This window comes from Oryzias latipes, chromosome 1 (genome assembly GCF_002234675.1).
Source record: "Oryzias latipes chromosome 1, ASM223467v1".
In the NCBI taxonomy this organism is placed as follows: Eukaryota; Metazoa; Chordata; class Actinopteri; order Beloniformes; family Adrianichthyidae; genus Oryzias; species Oryzias latipes.
The window spans coordinates 26,091,721-26,115,195 of NC_019859.2; the positions used below are offsets into that span (position 1 = coordinate 26,091,721).

The 23,475-nt window shown below is 40.1% G+C and overlaps 1 protein-coding gene across 1 annotated transcript; it reads right to left on the minus strand.

Annotated features, from left to right (window-relative positions):
• Positions 1–219: 219 nt before the first annotated feature.
• On the minus strand, positions 220–14,993 carry LOC101155757 (beta-galactoside-binding lectin-like). Its single transcript, XM_023959094.1, has 4 exons — positions 14,907–14,993; positions 12,946–13,019; positions 12,475–12,646; positions 220–609 (listed from the first exon to the last, which is right to left on the minus strand). Exons 1-4 carry the CDS (start codon positions 14,907–14,909, stop codon positions 463–465), a joined length of 396 nt encoding a protein of 131 aa, XP_023814862.1. The 5' UTR covers positions 14,910–14,993; the 3' UTR covers positions 220–462.
• Positions 14,994–23,475: the final 8,482 nt, after the last annotated feature.

Below are 23,475 nucleotides of genomic sequence, written 5' to 3' on the forward strand. Positions count from 1 at the left end.
AGCACCATCTTATTTGCAATAGCGTGCTGGCGTCAAAGCAAATAATGCCTACAGACTGTATAAAATCATTAAAAAGCAGGGTCTGTTATTGGCTTAAAGCTTGCCATGTTTGTACATGTAAATAAGAGTTTTGCCTTTATATTTTTCTTCCCTGTATATTTTGTATTTATTTTATTTTTGTGGTGCTGCTACTATGTTTACAAAAGAATGTAAGACCCATTTTTTTTAGTTTTTATTATTCAGACACCTATGAGCTGACAGATTTAACAAAGAAGTGAAATATACTGTACCTCCAACATTAGGCCAGCATCTCTTAGAACACCCAAGTGCAGTTTACATTACCAGTGATGTTTTTTTTCAGCACAGCACAAATCTGCTTTTAGCCAAGTGCACATTAATGTTAAACTATTTAAGCAATAAAGACAACAAGCTTTAGGCTAGAGTTGAGGAAGGGCTTAGCCTCTACTTGATCTTGACTCCATGGAAAACTGCATCACCCTTGACTTCAAAGTAGTCGTACTTGACGTCTCCCAGGCGGTTGGGAAAGTCCATCATCCTCCCATCGGGAAGTTTAATGTAAAATTGATCCATGGTGAAGTTGATGTAGAACTGAAATACACAAGAAGTGGAAAAACACTATTTAGTTTCAAAATATGTCTACTTGAGTCAAAGCATATTTTTATTACAGTAAAAAAATATGGGTCATTAAATATAGAACAAATTTCTTACTGGAAAAAAAAAGCATTAAAGCTGCAAGCGGTGTTGTATGGCCTGTAGAAACTATCCTCCCCCACCATTGCCACCCTTACTGACTGAGCGGCTGCTACGTGCCTTTCACTCTCCCATTCTGCCTACATTCCTAATATGTTTATATTATATGTTATTTTTTTTGTTCGGCTCGAGTCAATGACTTGAAATACATTTTCACAATATTCTGCTAAAAATGTGTGAGCCACACTTTTGCAAGCCTTCGCCTCACAAACAGCTCTTCAGGTTGTTTTGTTGCTTTATTCAAGTTATTGAATGACTGAATTGAACTGTATTTATCTCACTGGGAGAAAATTCTCTCATGGCAGCACAGAGGAAAAAACAAGTGACAATAATACAACTGCATCTTAATCTTCTTAAGTTTAAAGTGAAAGATAAAAATCCTCAGCTAGAACAACCATAGTTTAATATAAACGTAAAACAAACGTAAAAAACAACAGCTATTCCAACCATACAGCTTCACAGCTATATAGCTATCTTTTCATGACAGCTGTGTTGTTCTAGTTCAACTTTACTACTCTATCAACTAGTTTAGGTTATAAAATTACACAGAAAATAAATAGCTGATGTACAGAAACATTTTTTTATTCAATGTATAATATGTCTATGAATTTATTTATTCTCTCCAGATACATTTTTAGAACAAAACACAAATTAAAATATGCAAATCAAAAAGAAAAGAAAAATTAACCATGTTAAAGGTTGGCATTTAGAAATACCAAGTGACTCAGCTTTGAGGAGATGATATGGTTTCTTCAGTGAGTATTGATCTGCCCTGTTTTGGAGAAGGTTCTCTCGGTTCTCAAGTGCCTGTGTAGAGCCCGTTCTATATGGAACTGTTTTTTTTCAGACTCTACGCTCCTCCTTTGTATTATCATTAAAAATAAAATGGTTGCAGATTTAGCTTCTTTTTCCAGTGTTTCACTTGACGCTCTCTCTGTTTCTTTTGGCAGTCCTTTTTATTTTTAAATCGGTATCCTTGATATCAGTCTGTTTTAAACCTAATAATGTGTAAGTCTCGGGTTCGGTTCTTCTGAGTCGCTCCATTAGGACTGAGACCGCTTCTACTTTCCCTCCTCTCTTCAATGCATCAAAGCAGTCTCACGATTATACTCATGCAGTCAGAGGCACAGAAGAATTGATGAATTCTTTTTTTTTAACATGCAGCAAAGTCTTAGACTAAATTGCTCCAGTAAAAGCCACTCGCCAGACACTGAAGCAGGAGCCATAGCTGAATGAAATCACGCGGGACGCTCGGCGTCTGTGCTGTAGAGCAAAGCGCAAATGGAAACACGATCATCTGCAGGTCTCGCATAACATTCTTAAAGACAGTTGGAGGAAATACCAAGATACCATTGAAGGCCGAAAAAACAAAGTATTTATCCAACTTGGTTTTAGAAAATGTAAACAAGCCCCACATTAAAACTATTGGTTCTGTTTGTAACCCCAATCCATTTTCCACTCTACAGATGACAAATGAAATGTGTGAACGTTTTTTATTCTTTTTTAACAAGAAGGTAGCTGCTATTAGGGCAAATATTTTCTCATGCACTTCCTTCTTATAATCTGCTCTGGTGCAGGACTCTGTTGGTCTTACCACATTTAAGTCGGTGTCAGGGTCTGAACTGACTGGGATTGTTAATAAGTTAAAAGCAACATCGTCTCCCTTGGATCCAGTCCCACCTCGCTTTTTTAAACAGGTTTGGGCCACTCTTAGCACTTCAGTCACAGATATCATAAATAGCAGCCTGTCATCAGGTCTTGTCCCACTTCTGCAAAGAAGCTGTTGTTGAACCTCTACTTAAAAAGCCGGGTCTGGATCCAACATGCTTGGGCGGCAGTGGCTCAGGCGGTTGAGCAGGTTGTCCAATGATCGAAGGGTCGGCGGTTCAATCCCCGCTCCCCCCAACCAACTGTCGTTATGTCCTTGGGCAAGACATTTCACCCTCTTTGCCTCCAGTGTGGCTCCACTGGCATGTGCATGTGTATGAATGATCCTGGTGATGGTCAGAGGGGCTGTAGGTGTGAACTGGCAGCCATGCCTCTGTCAGTCTGCCCCAGGGCAGCTGTGGCTACCATCACCAAGTATGAATGAGGAGTGAATGAATAATGGACACACTTTAGGCGCTTTGAGCGTCTGGAAAAGCGCAGATGCATCTATTCCATTATTATTATTAATTTCAAAGCCCCCATTGGTGTCTAAAATTTTGGAAAAGTGTGTAATGGCACAGCTGCAACTTTTTTTGGATGATAGTGGGATTTTAAACACTTTTCAGTCAGGCTACAAGGCATTTCATAGCACAGAGTCTGCTCTTTTGAAAGTTTTCAATTATCTTTATTTGACCACAAACTCTGGTCATTCTGCTATTTTATTAATTTTAGACTTGACTGCTGCTTTTGACACAGTGGATCATACAAGTCTTTTAAACCGCCTTGAATATTGTGTGGGTGTTAGGGGGACTGCCTGAACTGGTTTAAATCTTACCTGTCAGGGCGGTCCTTTACGGTTTGGCTGGGGGACTCCACTTCATCCTCTACTCCACTACTTTCTGGAGTTCCCCAGGGTTCAATTTTAGGACCTGTGCTCATTACTTTATACCTGCTTCCTTTAGCTGAATTTTTTAAGAAACATGGCTTGTCATATCATTTTTATGCAGATGACTGTCAACTGTACATGCCCATTGTTAAAAATAATGGAAGCAGCCCCCTGACACCCTTGCTTAACTGTCTGGGGGACGTCAAAGATTGGTTGGCCCAGAACCTTTTAAAACCTAATGAAGAGAAAACAGAGGTCATGATATTTGGACCCAAAGCCAATCTTGACTTGGAGCCCGTTCAGCATCATGTGAGGCCCACAGTAACCAACCTTGGCGTCATCGTGGACAGTGATTTTAAATTTGATAAACAGATAAATGGCGTTTTAAAATCAAGTTTTTATCATTTGCGGCTTTTATCTAAAGTTAAACCCTTTTTATCTTTTAACATTTTTGAGCAGGTCGTGCACGCTTTTATCTCTTCACGACTGGACTACTGCAATGCACTTTACACTGGGGTTTCCCATAAGGCAATTTCCCGGTTGCAGTTAGTCCAGAACTCTGCTGCACGACTTTTAACAGGAACCAAAAAATATGAGCACATTGCACATATTCTTGCGTCTTTGCACTGGCTTCCTGTTAATTTTAGGATTAATTTTAAAATTGTAATGTTTGATTTTAAAGCTCTACATGGACATCTCTGGCCTCATTCAGATTTATAAACTAGCTCGTGCTCTGAGGTCAGAGGGCCAGCTCCAGCTTGTGGAGCCCATGACAAGGCTCAAAAATAGGGGAGACAGAGTGTTCTCTGTTGTCGGCCCTAAGCTGTGGAACGCTCTGCCATTGCATGTCAGAACTGCGCTCTGTGGAGTGTTTCAAATCCCGTCTTAAAACGCATTTTTACTCTCTAGCTTTTAACACCGCATGAGTTGTGTGTTACTCTGTGTTTTTATCTGTATTCTTATCTGTATTTATCTGTGTTTTTATCTATTTTTATTTATGTCTTTATCTTGTTTTATTTAATTTTATTTTTATCCATTGTAGTGGTGTACTTTGTTTTTATTTTGTTTGGCAATCTTTTGTCTGGTTTTTGGTCACTGTACAGCACTTTGGAAACTGCCTCTTTGAGAAATGTGCTATATAAATAAAGAGGATTGGATTGGATAACTAGTATTGCCAAAAGTACAACTAGCTAACTAGTGATGGCCAAAAATGCTAACTAGTAAAATAGTGTTTAAAAATTGTGCTCTAACAAACTAGTAAACAGCTAAATGTCAGCTACTTAACTATTGTTACAATATTTCAATGTGAAGCAGTTATGTTATCCAGAAAAAATCCTCCAACTGGCTCTGCAGCAAAGCTCCATCATACTCAATAGAAGTATATGAACATTGTATAATCATAAAAATAACATCAACATAATGTCCTGTTAGCCAGGGAGAAAAGGAAGAGGATGATATATCTAATTATGCTAAGTTTGATACGTCATTGAATGAATTTATAACTTATGTTTGTATTGTTTTGTGTATTATTCTTATGTGATTGCTTGAAATAAACCATTTAAAAAAATCAAAAAATCCTGGATCTGCAAAGTCATCTTGAATCACTTCCAAAATCTAATCACTTGTTCCTCGAACATTTTTTCTACATTTTGTGAAAAACTGTCCATAACTTCCTGAGACAAGTTGCTGACTGACAGACAGACAGACTAGTACGAGATTTTGATCAGACAAGTCAACTAGTGAGCTTGTAGAAACTTTGCACGTAACTAGTTAACTAATTGCCTCTTTAGTTTGTCACTTCATATTTGTTTACTTTTTTGGCTGTCAATAGTTTACTAGCTGTATTTTTAGCATTACTATTTAGGCTTAAAACAGCCTGATATCAAGGATATTAATATATTGATAAAAAGGCTTGCCATATTTTCTCTCCCTCATACTCTGTTCACAAGTTGCTCTTGCTGCTTTCACCCCTCTGCTCAGCACAAACACGTATTGACCAATCACGAGTAGCTTAGACAGAACAAAGTGAGACAGGTTGAAAAAAAACAACCCACGGCTCCCAGGTAGGAGTCGGCTCTTTTCGTTCACTCCAAAGAGCTGGCTCTAAGAGCCATTTCAGTCGCGATCGACACATCACTTGCCACACTAATCTTGCTAAAAAGCTACATTGTTTAAATCCAACATTTTTTCCCAAGTAGCTTGGGAAGCCTGGGCAGCTGGCTAGCTGGCAAAGAGCCGCTGCGGTATGGGGAAGCAGCAAGCTCAGGCCTCCTAAATCCTCTTAGATCCCTTAGTTTGATTCTTGTTTTATCTGTACCTTTTTTTTGGCTGCATGAGCCCAGAGGAAGGGTAAACTTTAGGATTACAAGTTAGGGTGAACTGATTTTATTCTTGCTTTTATTTTTAACCCTCTCTGGTTAATTCGAGACAGCAAGCCTTCAAACCCGGTCAGAGTGAGAAAACAAATGTGGAGAACATATGTGCGTGACAGCTAATGGGACTTTAACTTTAAGTTTAATTTTAAATACCAGCAACAACAAATCCAGCCTTTGACACACTTTAAAGTGGCAGGCAGTAATGTGCCATCTTCTCTTTTCCCGCACCTGAGCTACTGTGCCACTGGACTGGGCAAATCAGGGAGCTTGTGCAATGTGCATGAGCCATCACAAAAGCTCATTCATTTTAACAGAGCGTCTTTGAAAAATATTAATATAGGAATCTGGAATCTGCAGGAATAATACAGGAATCTGTGTTTGATCATAACAGCTTGAAAAAAATGTCAGCCAAGAGTTCAAGTGACTTGAAAATAATTTAGTCTCTCCGGTCTCCCATTGCTAACTTCATAAGTTAGGGGGTGTAGCCGTCAAATTTTTTTTCCATTTTGTAAATGTTGTTTACTTTTAATTTTTGTGTCCTAAAGCTGACCTCTTGTGGTAAACTGAAAAATTTACTGTGCATGTGCTGTCCATGCATTGGATCATGAGTCAGGTTATGATCCGAATCAGAAAGAAAGCAGAGAACAAGCTGGAAGAAGAGAAAACAGAGCAAAGACTTTGAAAAGGAAACAGCAACTCCGTAATTTACCCCTTGTGCTATCCTAGGCACTTTACCATTGGGAGTTGGGTCATCTAGACCCACTAGACAGTGCGCTGAACCTTTTTTCTTCAATGATTTGTGATCTTCACTGGTGTCCATGGATTACATTAAATCTTTCCACCTTTATCCACCTTTGTCATGGCAGGGAAAACACGTCAATGGGTGGGGTCATCTAAGATAGCACAAGGATTCGGAAAAGCATAATTTGTTTTTCTTTCTTTAATTTTCACTGCAATTTGTTTGGTTACATGAAAATAAACTACCAAAAGATCACCAGTCAGAGCTTTGCTTTTTCTAAACATATTAAAGAACCTAAGGAGCAGCTACAGGGTGTGGGGTGCCTGGGTGTAGCTGTTTCTTGTCTATCAGGGGCCCCATTTAGGAGTGATGAGGGCCCTAGGCTAGGTAGACCTGGGCGCAATGCTGTGGGGGGCTCAGAAATGGTTGTTTCGGCAATCGCGGGTCAGTCCAGCAGCTGTCCCTCTAACCTCCATCTTGATATAACCACTTATTAGGGTGATGGGGGTCAGCCTGCGATGCACCGTGGGGGGTGGAGCTCCTTGGCAGTGGTTCCTCTCCCATGATTGCCGCATGGATTCTGGCCCCTCCCCTCTCGGTTTTAATGGCATCTTAAACACATAGGACCCTTGGTAGGAGGTGCTTGGATATCACTGTGAGCAACCAGGAGATGTCCTCTCAGTGCCCTACCCACCAATTGTAACTGCGCCCTTTAGTACACAGTTCTTCACCTCACTAACACACACACAAATATACATTACACAAGGAAGGTGGGACCTCTGATATTTTGTCTCCTACTCCATCCCTGGCGGGGAAAACCAGGCCTACCTCAATGGCCTTGTCCCTTGGGGGCTGGCTTCCTGGGCCCGGCGGCCCTCTCTCCAAGCAGGGAGAGGGATCCCTTAGTTTTCTGGCAAGACCATGAGCCAGGGATCAAGGATCACAACATATCTGAGCCTAGGGTTGTCCGTGTTCCTGTGGTGCAGGTCCTTGCCCTCGAGTGCTGGGCCTCGCCAAAATTCCAACAGTAGGTGAGCCTGGTCTGGCCATGTTTACAACACTTTTGGGGACCCCCCTTCTCTTGGGTGTCCTCCTTGGGGTGGGGTTGGGCAGCCCCTGCCTTAATCTCACCCGGACCTGCCGTAGGCTTGGTGGGTGGTTACGTGGAGCATGGGGTGGGTCTCCCTTGCGGGGCCCCGTCTCGTGCTTTGGGTTGGGGTAGGGGCATGATAAGAACTCCTTGGTGACGGTGGGGTGCTCGTCTGTGGCTGGGGGTGCATGGGGGCATAACGGGCTACTCTCTTGGTTAAGCTGAAGCTTGCACCCTCTGTGCCTCCCTGCTTGGGTGTTGGCGTTGGGGGCCCCTGTGGCAATCCTGCTGGTCCTGGCCTGAGACGTGATTGCCCAGCAGATGAATTTCCTCTATCTGCTATACCGCATGGTTTTTAGGGGGGTTGGCTACCACTGCTGCTTCAGCGGGGTTTTGGTGTGGGGACTCTCCCTCTTTTTTTTATTGTTCATGTTCACCCCAGCTGAACATAAACACTCACTCAAGCACAGGTGTTAGCTCACCTTTCCAGAAATAGCATACATGACTAAAGGAAGTGCTTTACATGTTTTGATTTGTATGAATAAGGATTTGCGTGTGAACTGTAGTTGTATTGTGTACCTCTTCACATGTTTGTATGTGAAGATTTTTGGAGTCAACGGGTATGTAACATTAGAGTGTGTGTGGACAGGCCCTGCCCCTATTATGCTAACATTTACACCTGACAGTAATAAGTATAAACTTCCAGCAACCTTTTGTTTTATGTCCCCCCCACACCTCTATAATCTTCCTTCTACTTCCTTAACCCCCCCTTCTCACCCTTTCTTTATTGCCCTTACCCCCCAACCTATCTAACATCCTTTTCTTTTCTGTCTGGTCCAACAAAAAACGATTACAAATAAAGCCGCAAGCGGCGTTGTATGGCCCGCAGACGCAACCCGCCTTCCACGCCCAACTCTACGCACCACCGCCCAAACCCCCCCACCGCCCTCACCGCCCTCACCGCCCACTTTTGATAATGGCTAGTCAAAACTGCATATGCTAATTATGCTAACTATGCTAGCTATGCTAATGTGGCTTAAAGTGCTAGCATAGCGATCAGCATCATCAAATGACTCAGAAAAACACATTACCTAAAATTCTAATTTTGCTAACTATGCTAGCTATGCTAATGTGGCTAAAAGTGCTAGCATTGTGATCAGCATCATCAACTGACTCAGAAAAACACATTCCTCCATTGTTGAGAGCTATATGTCATAAGTTGATAAAAAACCCACTTTTTCCAAAATGGCGGCCTTTCTGTTGATTTTATCTCCATAGCAACCGTTTTATGTTTTGGTCCCCTCGGGAGGACGAACAGATTGACATCAGTTTCGGACAAATCGGTAAAAGTAAACTTTTTGTCGTCCTTAGCAACAGTGGTTTTATGCTAACCACGCCCACATTCCTTATATGTCCATATCCAGTGTTTTTCAATGTATTCTGTTTCAGGCATTAGTGCATGCATTCAATTTTCACTGTATTGTATTGAAATGCATGGGAGTTATAACAGTGCGCCACTTTGCTAGCTTGCCACGCGCACGCCGTTCAAAATCTACAACTTCTAATTCCAACATTTTTTCCACAGTAGCTTGCCATTGATGCCCAAAAAGTTTCGAGACACTCGATGAAAATTCCAACGACAAGTTTACGTTTGAATCTGGTGGTAAAGGTGTTTTTTATAGAAAATTCAAGATGGCCGCCTTTTCCCGATGTCAAAGGTCGACGAAACTCCAGAGGTGATTGTAGAGTTAGGCTAGGGACATGCGCGTCAAATTTCGTGAAAATCGCTCGAAAAAAAGTTCATTTTTCCATATTGCGTAAAAACGCGAAAAACTCAAAATGGCAGATTTTGGCATAAAATGGCCGCCAAACCGTAAGTTGTGTCGCCATCACGTAATGATTTAAAAACTTTCTTTGGATATACCCGACAAAGTTATCTGGGTTTCGTTAGCCGATTCTTAAAAATAAAATCCGAAAAAAATTTTTTTTGCCGAGTCAGCACTTTTTTTTGCGACGGTTTTTTGTTTACCACGACCACATTCTTTTATCGATTTTGTCGTATGTGACATCGTTTTGTTCAGTGTGGGCCAGGGTATCGCACATTTCAGTTTTAGGCTATTCCGATAAAATATGTGCCAGCTAGCTAAAATGGCGACGGTTGCGAATTCGCCACGCGCACGTGTTTCAAATTCTACAACTTCTAATTCCAACATTTTGTCCACAGTAGCTTGCCATTGATGCCCGAGAAGTTTCAAAAAGATCGATAAAAATCCCTAGGACGAGTTTTCGTTTGTATCCGTTACTAATGGTGCTTTTTTTTTGAAAATTCAAGATGGCCGCCCCTTCCCAAGGTCAAAGGTCAACAAAACTTCTTTGATAGTTGTAGAATCGTGTTTGTGGCATGTGTATGCAATTTCGTGAAAATCGCTTAAACAGAAGTGTAGTTTTCCCATATTGTGAAAAAACACGAAAATTGCCATTTCATAGAGTTCGTCACAAAATGGCCGCCAAGCCGTAGGTCGTGTAGCCATCCCATAATGATTTCATAACTTCTTTGGGATATCTCCAACACGCGTGTTTTGGTTTCGTTGCTCTAATTTGAAATATTTTTTTTTGGCCCCATAAGCAATTTTCGGCCCATTCATCTTTTTGACGGGATCGCTCGCTGTGATGTCATCGACTTCGGGGGGGTGGTGTTCTCTTTGCCGAAAATTCATTTTCAATTTATCCTAGGTGTGTTCCAATTTTGGTGAGTTTTCGGGTATGTGGCGGGGGTCAAATTTGCGATCAACGGATCCGTTAGAAACGGGAATAATAAGAAACGAAGCAGAAACAATATAGAAGTTTTTGCGGTTAGGATTTCCTATGTATTTCAATGCGGCCTGTCTTTTACTATAGGCTGGGCATGTCTTTTTGGCTTTAAACCCGTCTTTTGAGGACTTTTTGGGGCTTTTTTGTGTTTTTGTCGTCATTTTTGCGACTACAAATTTGTCGTTTGTGCGGGGGTGTTGTGCGTGTGTGTGTTTATTTTTGTTGCGTTACACAATTGTCGTGTCGTTGTGTGCTTTGGGCGACTTTTGACCCCATTTTTTGGCGTTTTGACGCGTTTTTTTGACGTTTTGGACCTTTTTGAGTGTTCGACCCTCGTAGCAGTTACAATATGGTCCTTGCACTCTGTGAGTGCTGCGGGCCATAATAATAAATATAAAACTAAATAAAGTTTGGCCTCAATTACAACAGGGGTTTATAAAAATATACACATTGTGAATCAGAAGATTCATAACCCTATTTTGTAACAGTAAAATATGTCCAACAGACCTTATCTGTTTGCTCAGCTGACAAAACAAGTGAAAAAAAAAGAAAGAGCAAAACATTATTGGTCCTTGCAGTCAGGCACCACATTGCAAAAACACTATGGTCCCTGAATGCAAGGACCAATAATGTTTTTGCTATATTGCGAAACCAAAATGGTCCTTGCAATCAGGGACTGCTTGCAGGTAATAATGCGACAATACCACAATGAGTTTCTTTGCTGACTTTTTCCAACAAAAAAATATCCTTTCTTCCATTTCATGTCTCTACACCGCATGTGACAAACTCAAGGCCCATGTCATTTTATGTGGCATGTATGTGGAGTAGGGCTGTGATGATGACCTCATCACCGCACTTTTTTTTTTTTGTTTTGTTTTTTTGTTGAAAGTTCAGCATAGGGTGCGTGATTGAAACTATGATAAACACATTAAACACGTTCATCTTTGCTGATAATTTACTTTTTCTGCTAGTCCTGTGTTCAGACTTTCCTTCTTTCTTTCAGACTGTTCGCTCCTTCTCTCCCACCGTGCCTGTCACTGTCTCTCGTCGGCGCGCGCTCTCACTGCCTCCGCTGCACGTGGCACGCGACTCCCTTTACACACACAGGCGCGTTTTCAGAAGCACACATCCTCATTCTACAACAGAAGTTTCCGTCTAGTGAGGAAATACGACAAATTTACTGCGTTCTAATTATTAATTTCCATTTGTATTCATTTCCGTTACAAGCTGCGTGCGTTCTTAAGTGCGCGTCACGGCCGCCCGCCGGAGGATTTTGTGTTGGGGGGGTTTATTACTGTTCTCAGTCACTCTGTAATACCAAACATGAGCGCGCACTGTTAGATTTCGATGAATATCACTACATGTTTTGTTTGGGGACTATTTTGTGTAGCGCAACGTTACGTGTATGTATAAACAAAGGTGGAGCCTCCTGCCCCGCGTTCTTTATGGGTTTCAGGCTTCATGGCTACCAGAAAGGTGACAAAGTGTCTGCAGTCTGTTTATTACTGGGCAATAAATAATATTCTGAGAAGATGTCTGTATCAGAGAGTACAGGTGAAACTCGCGTGCAGCTAGAGATTGGTCCACTGCAGAAGAATCAACACGCACCCCCAACACACATGTGCGCGCTCCCTCCTCCCAGTCCCCCACACGACGCAGCGCGCTCACACAGTCACAGGCAATCTACAACACCTATATAGTTAGTTCATTAGTTAGATAGGTAGTAGTTAAAAGTTTTTAATTTCTTAAATAAAAATTGTTGTGTATTTATTCATATCTAGGGGTAATTGGACTTGAAATATCGGATTTGGACAATAAGACTTAAACACTGTCCATATAACCTAACCTGACAGAATCAAATGTAAAAGGATTTATGCTAAAGTAACAAGCAAACATATGTTTTTATGCAACTGTAATTGTCACTTTAAAAAGTTATAATAAATAAACGATGAGTTATTTAACATTAAGGAGTAGTTACATTTATTTTTCATTACATTTAGTTACATGTATAAGTTATATCTGGCCCTTTGAGGACAGCCACTATGCTGATGTGGCCCTCAGTGAAAATGAGTTTGACACCCCTGCTCTACACAAAAAGAAACCTGCTGTTTTGTGCCGAATTGTATGCAGATAATCCTTGTAGTTGTAAACACACCTTGGATTCTTCTCCACGTGCAAAGGGGAAGTGTCCTTCTCTCTGCTCTTCACCCCAGCTTCCTCCAGACTTGGAGTTGCAGACAATGGTGTTGACATCTGATCCTGAGTCAAAGCGTGGGTTAAAGTGCAATGCAATGTTGTCAGCATCGTGCCCAATGTTGATAGCAAATCTGCGGTGGAGACAGGAGCAAAGGTCACAGAAATTCAAAGAATGAACACAAGGGGTGAAATGTTGCACATTTGTTTATGTCTTCATGGCTAAAGAGTGCGTTGGGGGTTGAGATTTAAATTGAAACTAACGGTACATACAATACAATACAATACAAACGTGTCTGATGTTACTATGTGTGTATGTTTTCTATGTTTCCAATATATTTTTTTTTATCATGTCCTATCTTTTCTTTTAAAGTATACATCTGAAATAAGATATTATCCTCATCAAAGACACCAGAGTTTGGGAAAGACTTGCCTAGCGGAGTCATCATTGGGCTTGACGCGGATCTTGAGCTCCTGTCCTTCCTTGAGTGAAAACTCCTGCATTTTCTATGAATGAATGTGAGAGAGACATTGAAAAGTACTGTTATTATGATGGTTTTGTGGCTACTGTTTTTGGAAAACAGACGCTTTTGTTTTGGGAAAAATGTGTGAAGACAGGTTCAATGTCATGTCAACTCTGTGGTCAATTCTCCAACTTAGGTGATGTTTGTAGGACTTTTTTCCGAGCTCCATGAATAGACGGTTGTAAGCAGACATAATGAGGAACTTGTACCTATCTTGACAGTTAATAATTAACCAGTATCAGACAATGTACACACAGGTTAAAACGAAAAGGATATATTTGTTCATTGTAATATGTCCACTGGAAACAAGCAGTGTCCTTATCATAAAAGGAAACACCCACTCAAGTACATAACAGATATGCATGTGCTAAGTTAATTTAAAAAAATAACAAAATCTAATTAATATTGTAAATTCAAAATCTTTTACATCCTGACAATCCTTTAGGAAATCTGGAAATTACCTTTGAGTTCTACAAGCATCTTATCAAAAGAGCAATAAACTGTCTTTGCTACTTTCCTTCCGACCAGTTTCCTAAGCAACATATAGTTAAACATTTATTTGAACTTCTGGTTCCCATCTGTACCACACCACATCTATATATATATATATATATATATATATATATATATATATATATATATATATATATATATATATATATATATATAGATATAGATATAGATATATAGATATATATATCTATATATCTATAGATATATATTTATATATCTATCTATATAGATATATAGATAGATATATCTATATATATATATATATATATATATAGATATAGATATAGATATATATAGATATAGATATATATATATATATATATCTATATATATATAGATATAGATATAGATATATATAGATATATATACAGATCTATATATATATATATATATATATATATATATATATATCTGTATATATATCTATAGATATATCTATATCTATATATATATATAGATCTATATATATAGATCTGTATATATATCTATATATATCTATATATATCTATATCTATATATATATATATCTATATATATATATATATATATATCTATATCTATATATATCTATATCTATATCTTTATATATATATATATAGATATCCATATATATATCTATATCTATCTATATAGATATATATATAAATAAAACGCCCCTCTCACCCTGGAGGGGACACTTTAGTTTGTTGTATTCACTGAGTTTTCTAAAAGAACAGAAAGGAATTATAAGATAAAGAAAGCCTCATTCATTGATGCTCATCCTCAGGATAGGACGAGTCATGTAGAACACTAAGTACAGTATGTTGTTGTAGAGCATAAACTCCATTGGTCTTTCTCAACTTAAGACCTAAAGCATGGTCAGTTTATCGAGATCAAATGGGTTTGGACTTTCTTAACTTTCTAGAATTTGTCTTTCTCTCTCTCTTTGTCTCTCTCTGTCTCTCTCACTATATTTTTTATTTGTTGATGTATACATATGATTTATCTTAGAAAATGATTAGCTAATGGTTTCCTTTCCATCTCGGATTTTTATCTGCTATCATCAACACACATCTTGTTAGATGAGAAAATTAACATGCAAAATTTAATTGTTTATAGACAAACAATCTTTTGTAAAGACACAAAAACTTTGTGTGAGTATATATATATATATATATATATATATATATATATATATATATATATATATATATATATATATGTCTGTGTGTGGGTCTTTTTTCACATTTTTAACATGAAATTTTCATCAAAGGGAAAAAAGTGTTAAGCTTAGTGTTCCAGATGAATTAAATCATTTTTATACACAGAAAACTTAAATGAATAGTTTTCTACAAAAGAAGTTTTTAATGGCACTTACCATCTTGACTGTTTTCAGTAGCTCCTGCCTCAAAAGAGAAGGTGTTGCAGGCAGGTGGCTTCTTTTATAATGCTGATCTTGGGGGAGGGAATTGAGCAAACAGGAAAAATAAATTGCATGACGAATGTAGACTTTGCCCCTCAGTTGCCACACTAAATTTTTTTTGATGGTTTTTAAAAGTAAAAAAAAATCTGAAAATCTGCTTTACTTTATACCAATTATAGCATTTCTTCTTTGCTTTACATGAGACAGACTTTCATTAGGAAAAACAGTCAAACTTTGCAGTCAAAGTTACAATATAAAGGATATTTCTCTTAAGCGAAATGTTGTACAAAATATAACAGCAGGGGCCATAAAAATAGCAAAGTCCAGGCAGCATTGATACTCCGGGATTCACTTATACAGCTGTGTCTGAATTATAATCTATTTTAATATTTTTTTCTCTTTAACCTACAATTCTTTATATAAGTTACAATAAATAATTCAACCTGTTTTAAATAGATTTTTTTTAATTAATACATAGTTGGCATAAAATGGAGGGTATGCTAAATTAAATAAAATGACAAAACTGAATTGGTCCAACAGAAGCGAAATTACCTAATCACCATAGGTCTATTAAAACACCAGACTGTTAGTAAATAACACTAAAAATACATACAAATAACATAATGTACATATCAATTAATAGGCTGCACATGTTGACGGGGATTGGGTCTTGTTACTCCTTAAGGCCCGTACACAAGTGGGCGAATTTCGCCCGCGATATTCGCCCACGTTTAACGCCTCGTGACTAAAAAAAGGCACCAATGTGAGTGTGCACACCGATGCAAAAAAAGGCCACGCGTCAAAGCGTCACTTTGCCTCGGGTTTGTTTTTTTGGTTTGACGCAGCGTGTCGAAAACTGTAAATTGTGTATAATTTACAGAGTAAACTAGTTTGTATTTTTTTGATGGATCAGTACAGTACATAACAGGAAGTACCACTTTCCCGGTACAGGGAAAAACGGGAAAACGAAAGAGTTGTTTGGAAATTATCTAGATTGGCGAGAGTAACAAAGATTTATAATAAGGCCCTATTTAAGACGTTTTTGTACATGGTATTTCCTTTTTGAGTTTTTCCAACCGTACTAGTTGATTTTTTTATTTCCATACGGAGATGGAGCAAAGGGAAGGGAAATTGGGAGGAAACCACATCAGAGAGGTAAGAGAACGTTTATGCGTCATTAATTCCCATTAACACTGATGGATCTAAAGTCCCAGGAACAACGAGGACTGGTTTTTCTTTTTGTATACCTAAATTAGGAAAGTATGTTGGAATAAAGACGTCAAAGGATATTTCAGTTTTTGCAGTTGAAATGTTGGCAATTAAATTTAGTTTACACTGGTTAAAACAGAATAGAATTGGTGATGGTGTAATTTGCTCAGACTCACTATCAGCATTGATGTCTTTGAAATATTTTTCTTCTGATATAGCAGATCAGATCTGATGTCTGTTCAAATCGGAAAAATTGAAGATAAGCGTCAGATTTATGTTGATACCAGCCCCCTTTAATTTTCTGGCAAAGCGGGCTTTGAAACAGGGTGTGAAGATAGAAATGGGAAAATTATTAGGAGGCATATTACGGAAGACTGGCAGAAGCAAAAGGAAAGGGGGAGGAAAGGATGACATCTTTTCAATTTACATGACAAAGTAGGGAAAGGTCTGAATCTTAGATCAAACACCAGAGATCAAATCCTAAAATCGCGATTAAGGATGGGACACACAACTTTAAACAATACACTACATTAACTGGGGAAGCATTCCACGTGTCTGTGTGAAGGTGGGAAAGAGGAAGAATCAGTTGAGCCGATTTAGTGTCACTGTGAATTGTATGGGGAAGAAAGACAGGAGCTGGAGGATAGGGTACGGTTGTCGGAGGGAGAGTGGTTGAGTTTGAGGAGGCTTTTGGGAGGGAATTTCAATGGAGTCGTTATTGATTTTCCGGACTGTTGAGAAGAAAATTGTTTTTTGTTTTGTTTTTTTAAAGGCGAGTTATGTAGTCCTCCACTTCAACTCACACTTCTACACAGTAGTTGGTGGTATTGCACTTGGCACTAGTGCAGGGGTCGGGAACCTTTTTTACTCAAAAAGCCATTTGGGACCGCCCCTAATGAAAAGAAAGCACCCGGAGCCACAACCCGTTTTGACATCATTATATATCTTATGCATGTTTTTATTATTCAAAGGTGCTCATTACGTCGATCGCGATCGACCGGTCGATCTTCAATGACATGAGTGTAGATCGCGGGCCAGAAAAGTAAAAAAAAAAAAAAGTACTTCTTTAAAATCCACCAGCCAATCAAAATCCTCACTGAGAAGTACGGGACTTGATTGACATGTAGATTGGGCAATCGGACATCGTCTGAAGCATACGTCGCTGCAAATGCACATTGTGTTCTTTAAAGGATGATACTGCGGCCGCGTGTGGGAGGAGCTACTAGTTCTGGTCTGATCGCTGCATGGAGCGATGTGTTTGTCAATGCATGGTAGACACGGAGAATGTGGAGAGATCAGGTTTATTATTTTGAAGAGTTCTACTTGGTAATCATGTTTCCATGTTTGAGTTCATAAAATCATCCCAGGAAAAGTCTCTGCTTCAACTCCCGCAGTGAAAGCTGCGTCTCAATCTGACGCCCGTGTTTGCATCTCTCTGACAGAGTTTGAAACCAAAGCCCCTCCTGCGCCTCTCCACCTGCTTTTCCTCTCTACCTGTTCACACCCTCTGCAGCAGAGATTTATTTCCCCCGTGCTCCTCAGTGTATTATACACAGAGAGCGCAAAATACGGTCATAGCAGGATGACATGATAGTCGGGGCGCTCCAGCGCAGCACAAGGATGAAAGAGCCGGACGCAGGTTACAGCGGAGATAGAGCGGGTTAAGCAAATGAATGGAAGAAGGCGGCCCGCTGAAGAAATATTCAATATTGTACACATTTTATTATTAGTCTGAAGTTTCTTTTATTTAGAAAAATCTTTTATTTTGCTAAATAAGTCCAGTACGAAAAAAAACATCAACAAAAATTGTGTTGGGCAGTTTTTGGCTGGGTCTGGCGGTTTTCAGATGACTTTTGGGCTGGAAAACTGTGACTCTATCTGGCAACACTGGCGCAAACTCTCTATCATCAGCGAGTTGCTCTCTGCCCCGCAGCACGTCAAGTTCCCGGCAGAAGATCGGAGTGTTTATTGAAGCCGCCCCGCGTGCCTCTCCCTGCTATCAGCTCTGCAGTTCTCGGCCGATAAATACGAGCTCATTACGAAGCTGTTTTTTACGTGGCACTCGCTTCGTGCGGAGCCAGCAGCACCTTTGAAATGGCATGAAAAATGAACAAACTAAAATAAAATTTAATCATTATAAAATCCTCATTATTTTCCAAAGTCACAGGGAGCCAGAACAGAAGGATGAAAGAGCCACATGTGGCTCCGGAGCCATGGGTTGCCGACCCCTGCACTAGTGCCTCCCACCATGTAACCCTTGTGCTATCTTGGATGACCCCACCCTCACATTGACGTGTTCTCCCTACCATGACAAAGGTGGATAAAGATGGAAAGATTTCATGTAATCCATTGACACCAGTGAGGTTCACAAATCATTGAAGAAAACTAGTGCGCCGTGGGAGATGGTCAAGTGTGCCGTGGGAAACTGCCCTCATTAACTGATCTAAAAACATTTCCCATCTCAAGGATATGAGCTCTGTGTTCATCCAAATAGGCCCTGATAAAACACTGAGAAGTTAGGAATATGAAAGATAGTAAAAAACTTTTTTCTTTGTTTTTATTTGATTCTATTACAGACATTTTGATAAGAATGACAGTACCGCGATTTAGCCGCATCTTAAACTCTGTTTTCTGAAAAGTCCCGCCCCTTTAACTGTCTCCACCAATCATTCTTGAAGGCTTAATCACATATCATCAGTCTGACCAATCATAAGTGGTTAAAGTCTTCACCTCCTTGTTTCAATTTAGCTCATAAGTCACTCAGTTCTAACAAAAATACCAGCTAAAGCTCGTCTTTAGCGGTGTAGCTTTCTACAGAATCCGGTGTCAGACCGTGGAACAAGTGAACAAAACAATGAAGCTCAGAGACACTAGTCTGTCTGCGTTCGGCGGATTTTTCCACTACATCTCCCATGATGCATTGGGTTAAAGTGACAGCGCAAGTCTTAGCGCACAATGAGTCCCTCCTTTTAACGTCTTAAAACAACAACGTACACAATTTTTGAATCTTTTAAATTAACTTTTATTACATCTTTTAGAAAAAACAACTGCAGCTTCCAGCTTTATCTTCCACAATTATCACAAAAATGCATGTGAGATTTTAGAGGGACTTTAGATCAATACAGACTATGAGCTTTTTCTTTTTTTCCTTCTTTTTTTTTAATTTTTGGATGCTGGTGTGCCGCGGGATTTTTGTCACGGTTAAAGTGTGCCGTGGCTCAAAAAAGGTTGAAAAACACTGGTCTAGATGACCCAACTCCCAACATTAAAGTGCCTAGGATATCACAAGGGTTAAACTACAAAAAGATTTTATTTTTGTCAGTTTAATCAGGGATCTAAGATAACAACAATAAAATCAATCAGTCACGTAAAAAAGCAGCATAACATAGTTCACCATTAGATACAGAACAAAGAACATTGTTAAAACACCACATTTGTCTGAAGTTACCTAATCACCAAAGTCTGAAGAAGGAGAATTCCAGCTTTAGCCTGGAACAGACATTGCAGTGCCAGATTAAACTGAATCAGCAAATGTTTCACCTGGTATTTTCCGCTTCCTGCTAATGTTAACTGGACGTTTAGCCTCACCTACAATAAAATTAAGCAGTTGCCACTCACCAGAAACATGAAAAATCATCCACCAATAAATTCACATCAACCTGGTGTTTAACAAAAACAACAACATCATCAGCAAAAGCTGATTAAACAATATTTCTACTGAAATCAGGAAAACACAAACCTTCAAGACTTGCATGGATCTTTTGAAGGAGGGGATTGTACACCCAATAGTTCAGAGACTTCCAAAACATCTTGAATTAGAAAACCATTATCAACCATGAGCTTACCTCAGACACATTATATCTGGTCCTGGTGGGTGAGCTGCTCCATAGCATTACTCAGCCCAATGGAAAAGGCCCTGGATAAAATCTTGTAGTACAAGAGACGGGTCGCCAGTACCTAATGTCTATGTGATTTCCTTTTTTTGTGGCAAAAGAGCAACAACAGCGAAAGGATGTTGGTAGAGAGCCAGAGTCATTGAACACCTCCAAGATGTCAGGAGCAAGGACGTCCCAGAAAGCCTTGTAAAACTCCACAGTGAGGTAATTGATCCCAGGAGCCTTCTGGCCCTTCATGCTCTGGAGGGCAGCATACAGTTCAGGAAGCTGGACAGGCAGATCCAGCTGAGAGTTCATCTCATCACAGACTTGAGGCAGTCCACTGCAGAACTCATCCAACAGGCTGTCATCACACTCACTGGTATAAAGTGAGGAATAAAAGTCCACAGGCCTCTGTCTGATCCTTACAGGTCCAAACAGCTCCTCTTGTGTGTCAGACAAAAGAATGCATCACTTTCATCTGTCCATGCTTCTTCTCCAAACCAAAAAAGAAGCTAGAGGGAGCATCCATTTAAGAGACATCCTGAAACCAGGAGCAAACCAGTGCCCCCCCGAACTTTAGAGTCCAGAGAGCGCTCCAAAGTCAACTTTTTCGTTTTGAGGAGTTCAATATACCCTCAATTTTCAGTGGACTCACTCAAATATTCCAGGCCCACAATACCAGCATCCTTTACTAAAATCCAATCAGATCCCACAAAGAGGATCTGCCTTAGAGATACATTTTGTCTGGGTTTCCTCTTACTTTTCCCCACTGTGGCAGATTAAGTGGTCGTCGATCAAGACATGAATTGTCATGGTTTCTCCCAAATTAACGCCTCAGGCTACTTGGAAAATTTGAGGTGGAGATTCTGATGTTGCATCATCCAACCAGGATATCACCTAATTACCAGGCCAGGGTTTCGGAAACCTTTGCACTAAAAGAGCCATTTGGATCAGTTTCCCACAGAAATTAGAACACAGGGAGCCGCAACAGCCTTTGGAAAACCCGATGTTTCCAGTAAATGGCATAATTATCTTCCTCCTGCCCGCTCAAACATCCCGACGGTGTTAAAGGCACCACGACAATTTTACAACATAATATTTATTTTACAAAACCACAGGGAGCCGATAGGAGGAGCAGTGGCGCCCAGGCACCCCACCCACCAAGTCACGTAGTTAGCTATGGGAGACCGAGAGACTCAATTCTTTCCAAGTTACTTGAACTCTTGGCTGACATTTTTTCCAAGCTGATATGATCAAACACCAGATTCCTTTATTGACTTACATTAATAATTTTCTTACTTTTTCCAATTTTTTTTTTTTTTTTGCTATACAAAGAGTTGTGAAAATTGTTGATACTAATCCTCCCCCTGGATTAATGGCACTCATGTCACACTAAATAAACAAGGTGAAAGTAAAGCTGTGATTGAAACATTAAGCCAGCCTGATAGATCGGCACATACATGTTGCCAGAAAGTGTGGACAGGTGTTCAGAAACACAGTGCATGCATGTAACTGTCAGGTTGATTACTTTCAAGCACTGGGATGCCACCCCCCTTGAAATTTGCGCCCCGGGCAATTGCCCGTATTCCCCGTGCCTAAAACCGCTACTGGAGCTGAGCGTTGGGGTTGTGTGTGCGTTATGTTTCTGCTAATTACAAGTGTATTTTGATTATTGACCACACGTTTTATGGTCTGTTTAAAAGCGAATATGCACAGTAAAGAGAGATTGTTGCTGTTGCTGCAGACATTTAATAATAATAATGGATTGGATTTATCTGCGCTTTTCCAGACGCGCAAAGCGCTTACAGTTTGTCCGTCAGATAAATGCATCCAGACATTAAAGAAAAAGACAATTAGAAAGAACAGACCACAACAAGAATCAAGTTTCTCATGCACGAGGGAGAAAAGCAAGTGTGACAAAAAACGTCCACCATGCTTCTTTTCTCAAATAACTGCTTCTCCCAGTGCTCCTTTTATTAAGAATTCAAGAGGTTACGATTTCCAGACAAAGACAAAAGTTCATTGGGGGTGTCGTATAATGACCCATTTGGGTGGATTCTTAGTTCAAACAGTATTCCTTATCAGCTAAGGACAGTGTCGTAAAACCCCCTCTTCCTAGCTGGGGATGATTTAAACAATGATAATAATACAACAATTTCCTTCGCAGTGTCCATTTTTCATTCACTCCTTATTCATACTTGGTGATGGTACGCTAATGTTATAGCCATATCTGCCCTGGGGCAGCCTGACAGAGGCGTGACTGCCAGTTTGCGCCTATGGCCCCTCTGACCATCACCAGGATCATTCATACACATTCACACACAAGTGGAGCTGCACTGGAGGCAAGGAGGGTGAGGTGTCTTGCCCAAGGACACAACGACAGTTGGCTGGGGGGAGCGGGGATCGACTCGAAAATTCTGGGCCAAAGTTCTGCAGAACTTCCCAGCAATAGATTCTAGTTTAGTGACCTCATTGATCAGAGTGATGTGTACAGCACTCTGAAAAAAGGCCGACATCATGGCGATTAGCGTTACTAGTTTACTGTAAGAGAAAGCATGAGAAAAAGCGGGGCTGCAAAGCTGTAGTGCAGACTGATATGTAACAAAGCCTCTTTGTCACATTAAAGCAGCTTTCCGTCATTCTGTCATGCATCATTATCACACTTTATTGTTTCTGGAAAGAATCAGTACCCCCACCCCCACCACCAGTTATGCTTATGCACCATAAAGGTCGCATAAGTTAATGTTCTTGTCAGAGAGTCTGTTCTTCGGCCGGAAGAAGGACCACGAGGCGGCGTAGATCCCGATGAAGCACCACACCATTAAACGTCTTGCTCTCCTTCAGACACTGAATGCTTGGGGTAGCAGACTTTTGCGTTGAATGTGCCACGCTGTGTCCTGGAGCGACAAGATTCGTCAACGTCCCTCACGATGCCCCTTGCGATCTGGGACTGCAGCCACGACTCTTCCCAGACGAAACTGACCTCACAGAGTGTTCTGATCACACAGCCACATAACATCGCCAGCAGCAGCATTACGCTGTAGCATGTGCCACTTGCTTCTGATGAAGAGATTTGGTCCAGCAAGTTGACACCATGCTCTCCAGTAGTTGTTAACTTGCATCTCGATTTCCTGTAGACGTTTGAAAGAATAATTTTCAAAACTGAAGGTCTTGACATGTCCACTATGACAGTGTTTTTCAACCTTTTTTGAGCCACGGCACACTTTAACAAAAATCTCGCGGCACACCAGCATCCAAAAAAAAAGAAGCAGAAACTCATAGTCTGTATTGATCTACACCCCCCCCCCCACGCGCAATCTCACGTGCATTTTTGTGATACTTGTGGCATAAAAAGCAGGAAGTTGCAGCTGGTTTTTCTAAAAGATGAAATAAAAGTTAAGTTAGAAAATATAAAAACTGTTAATTTGTGTTTGTTG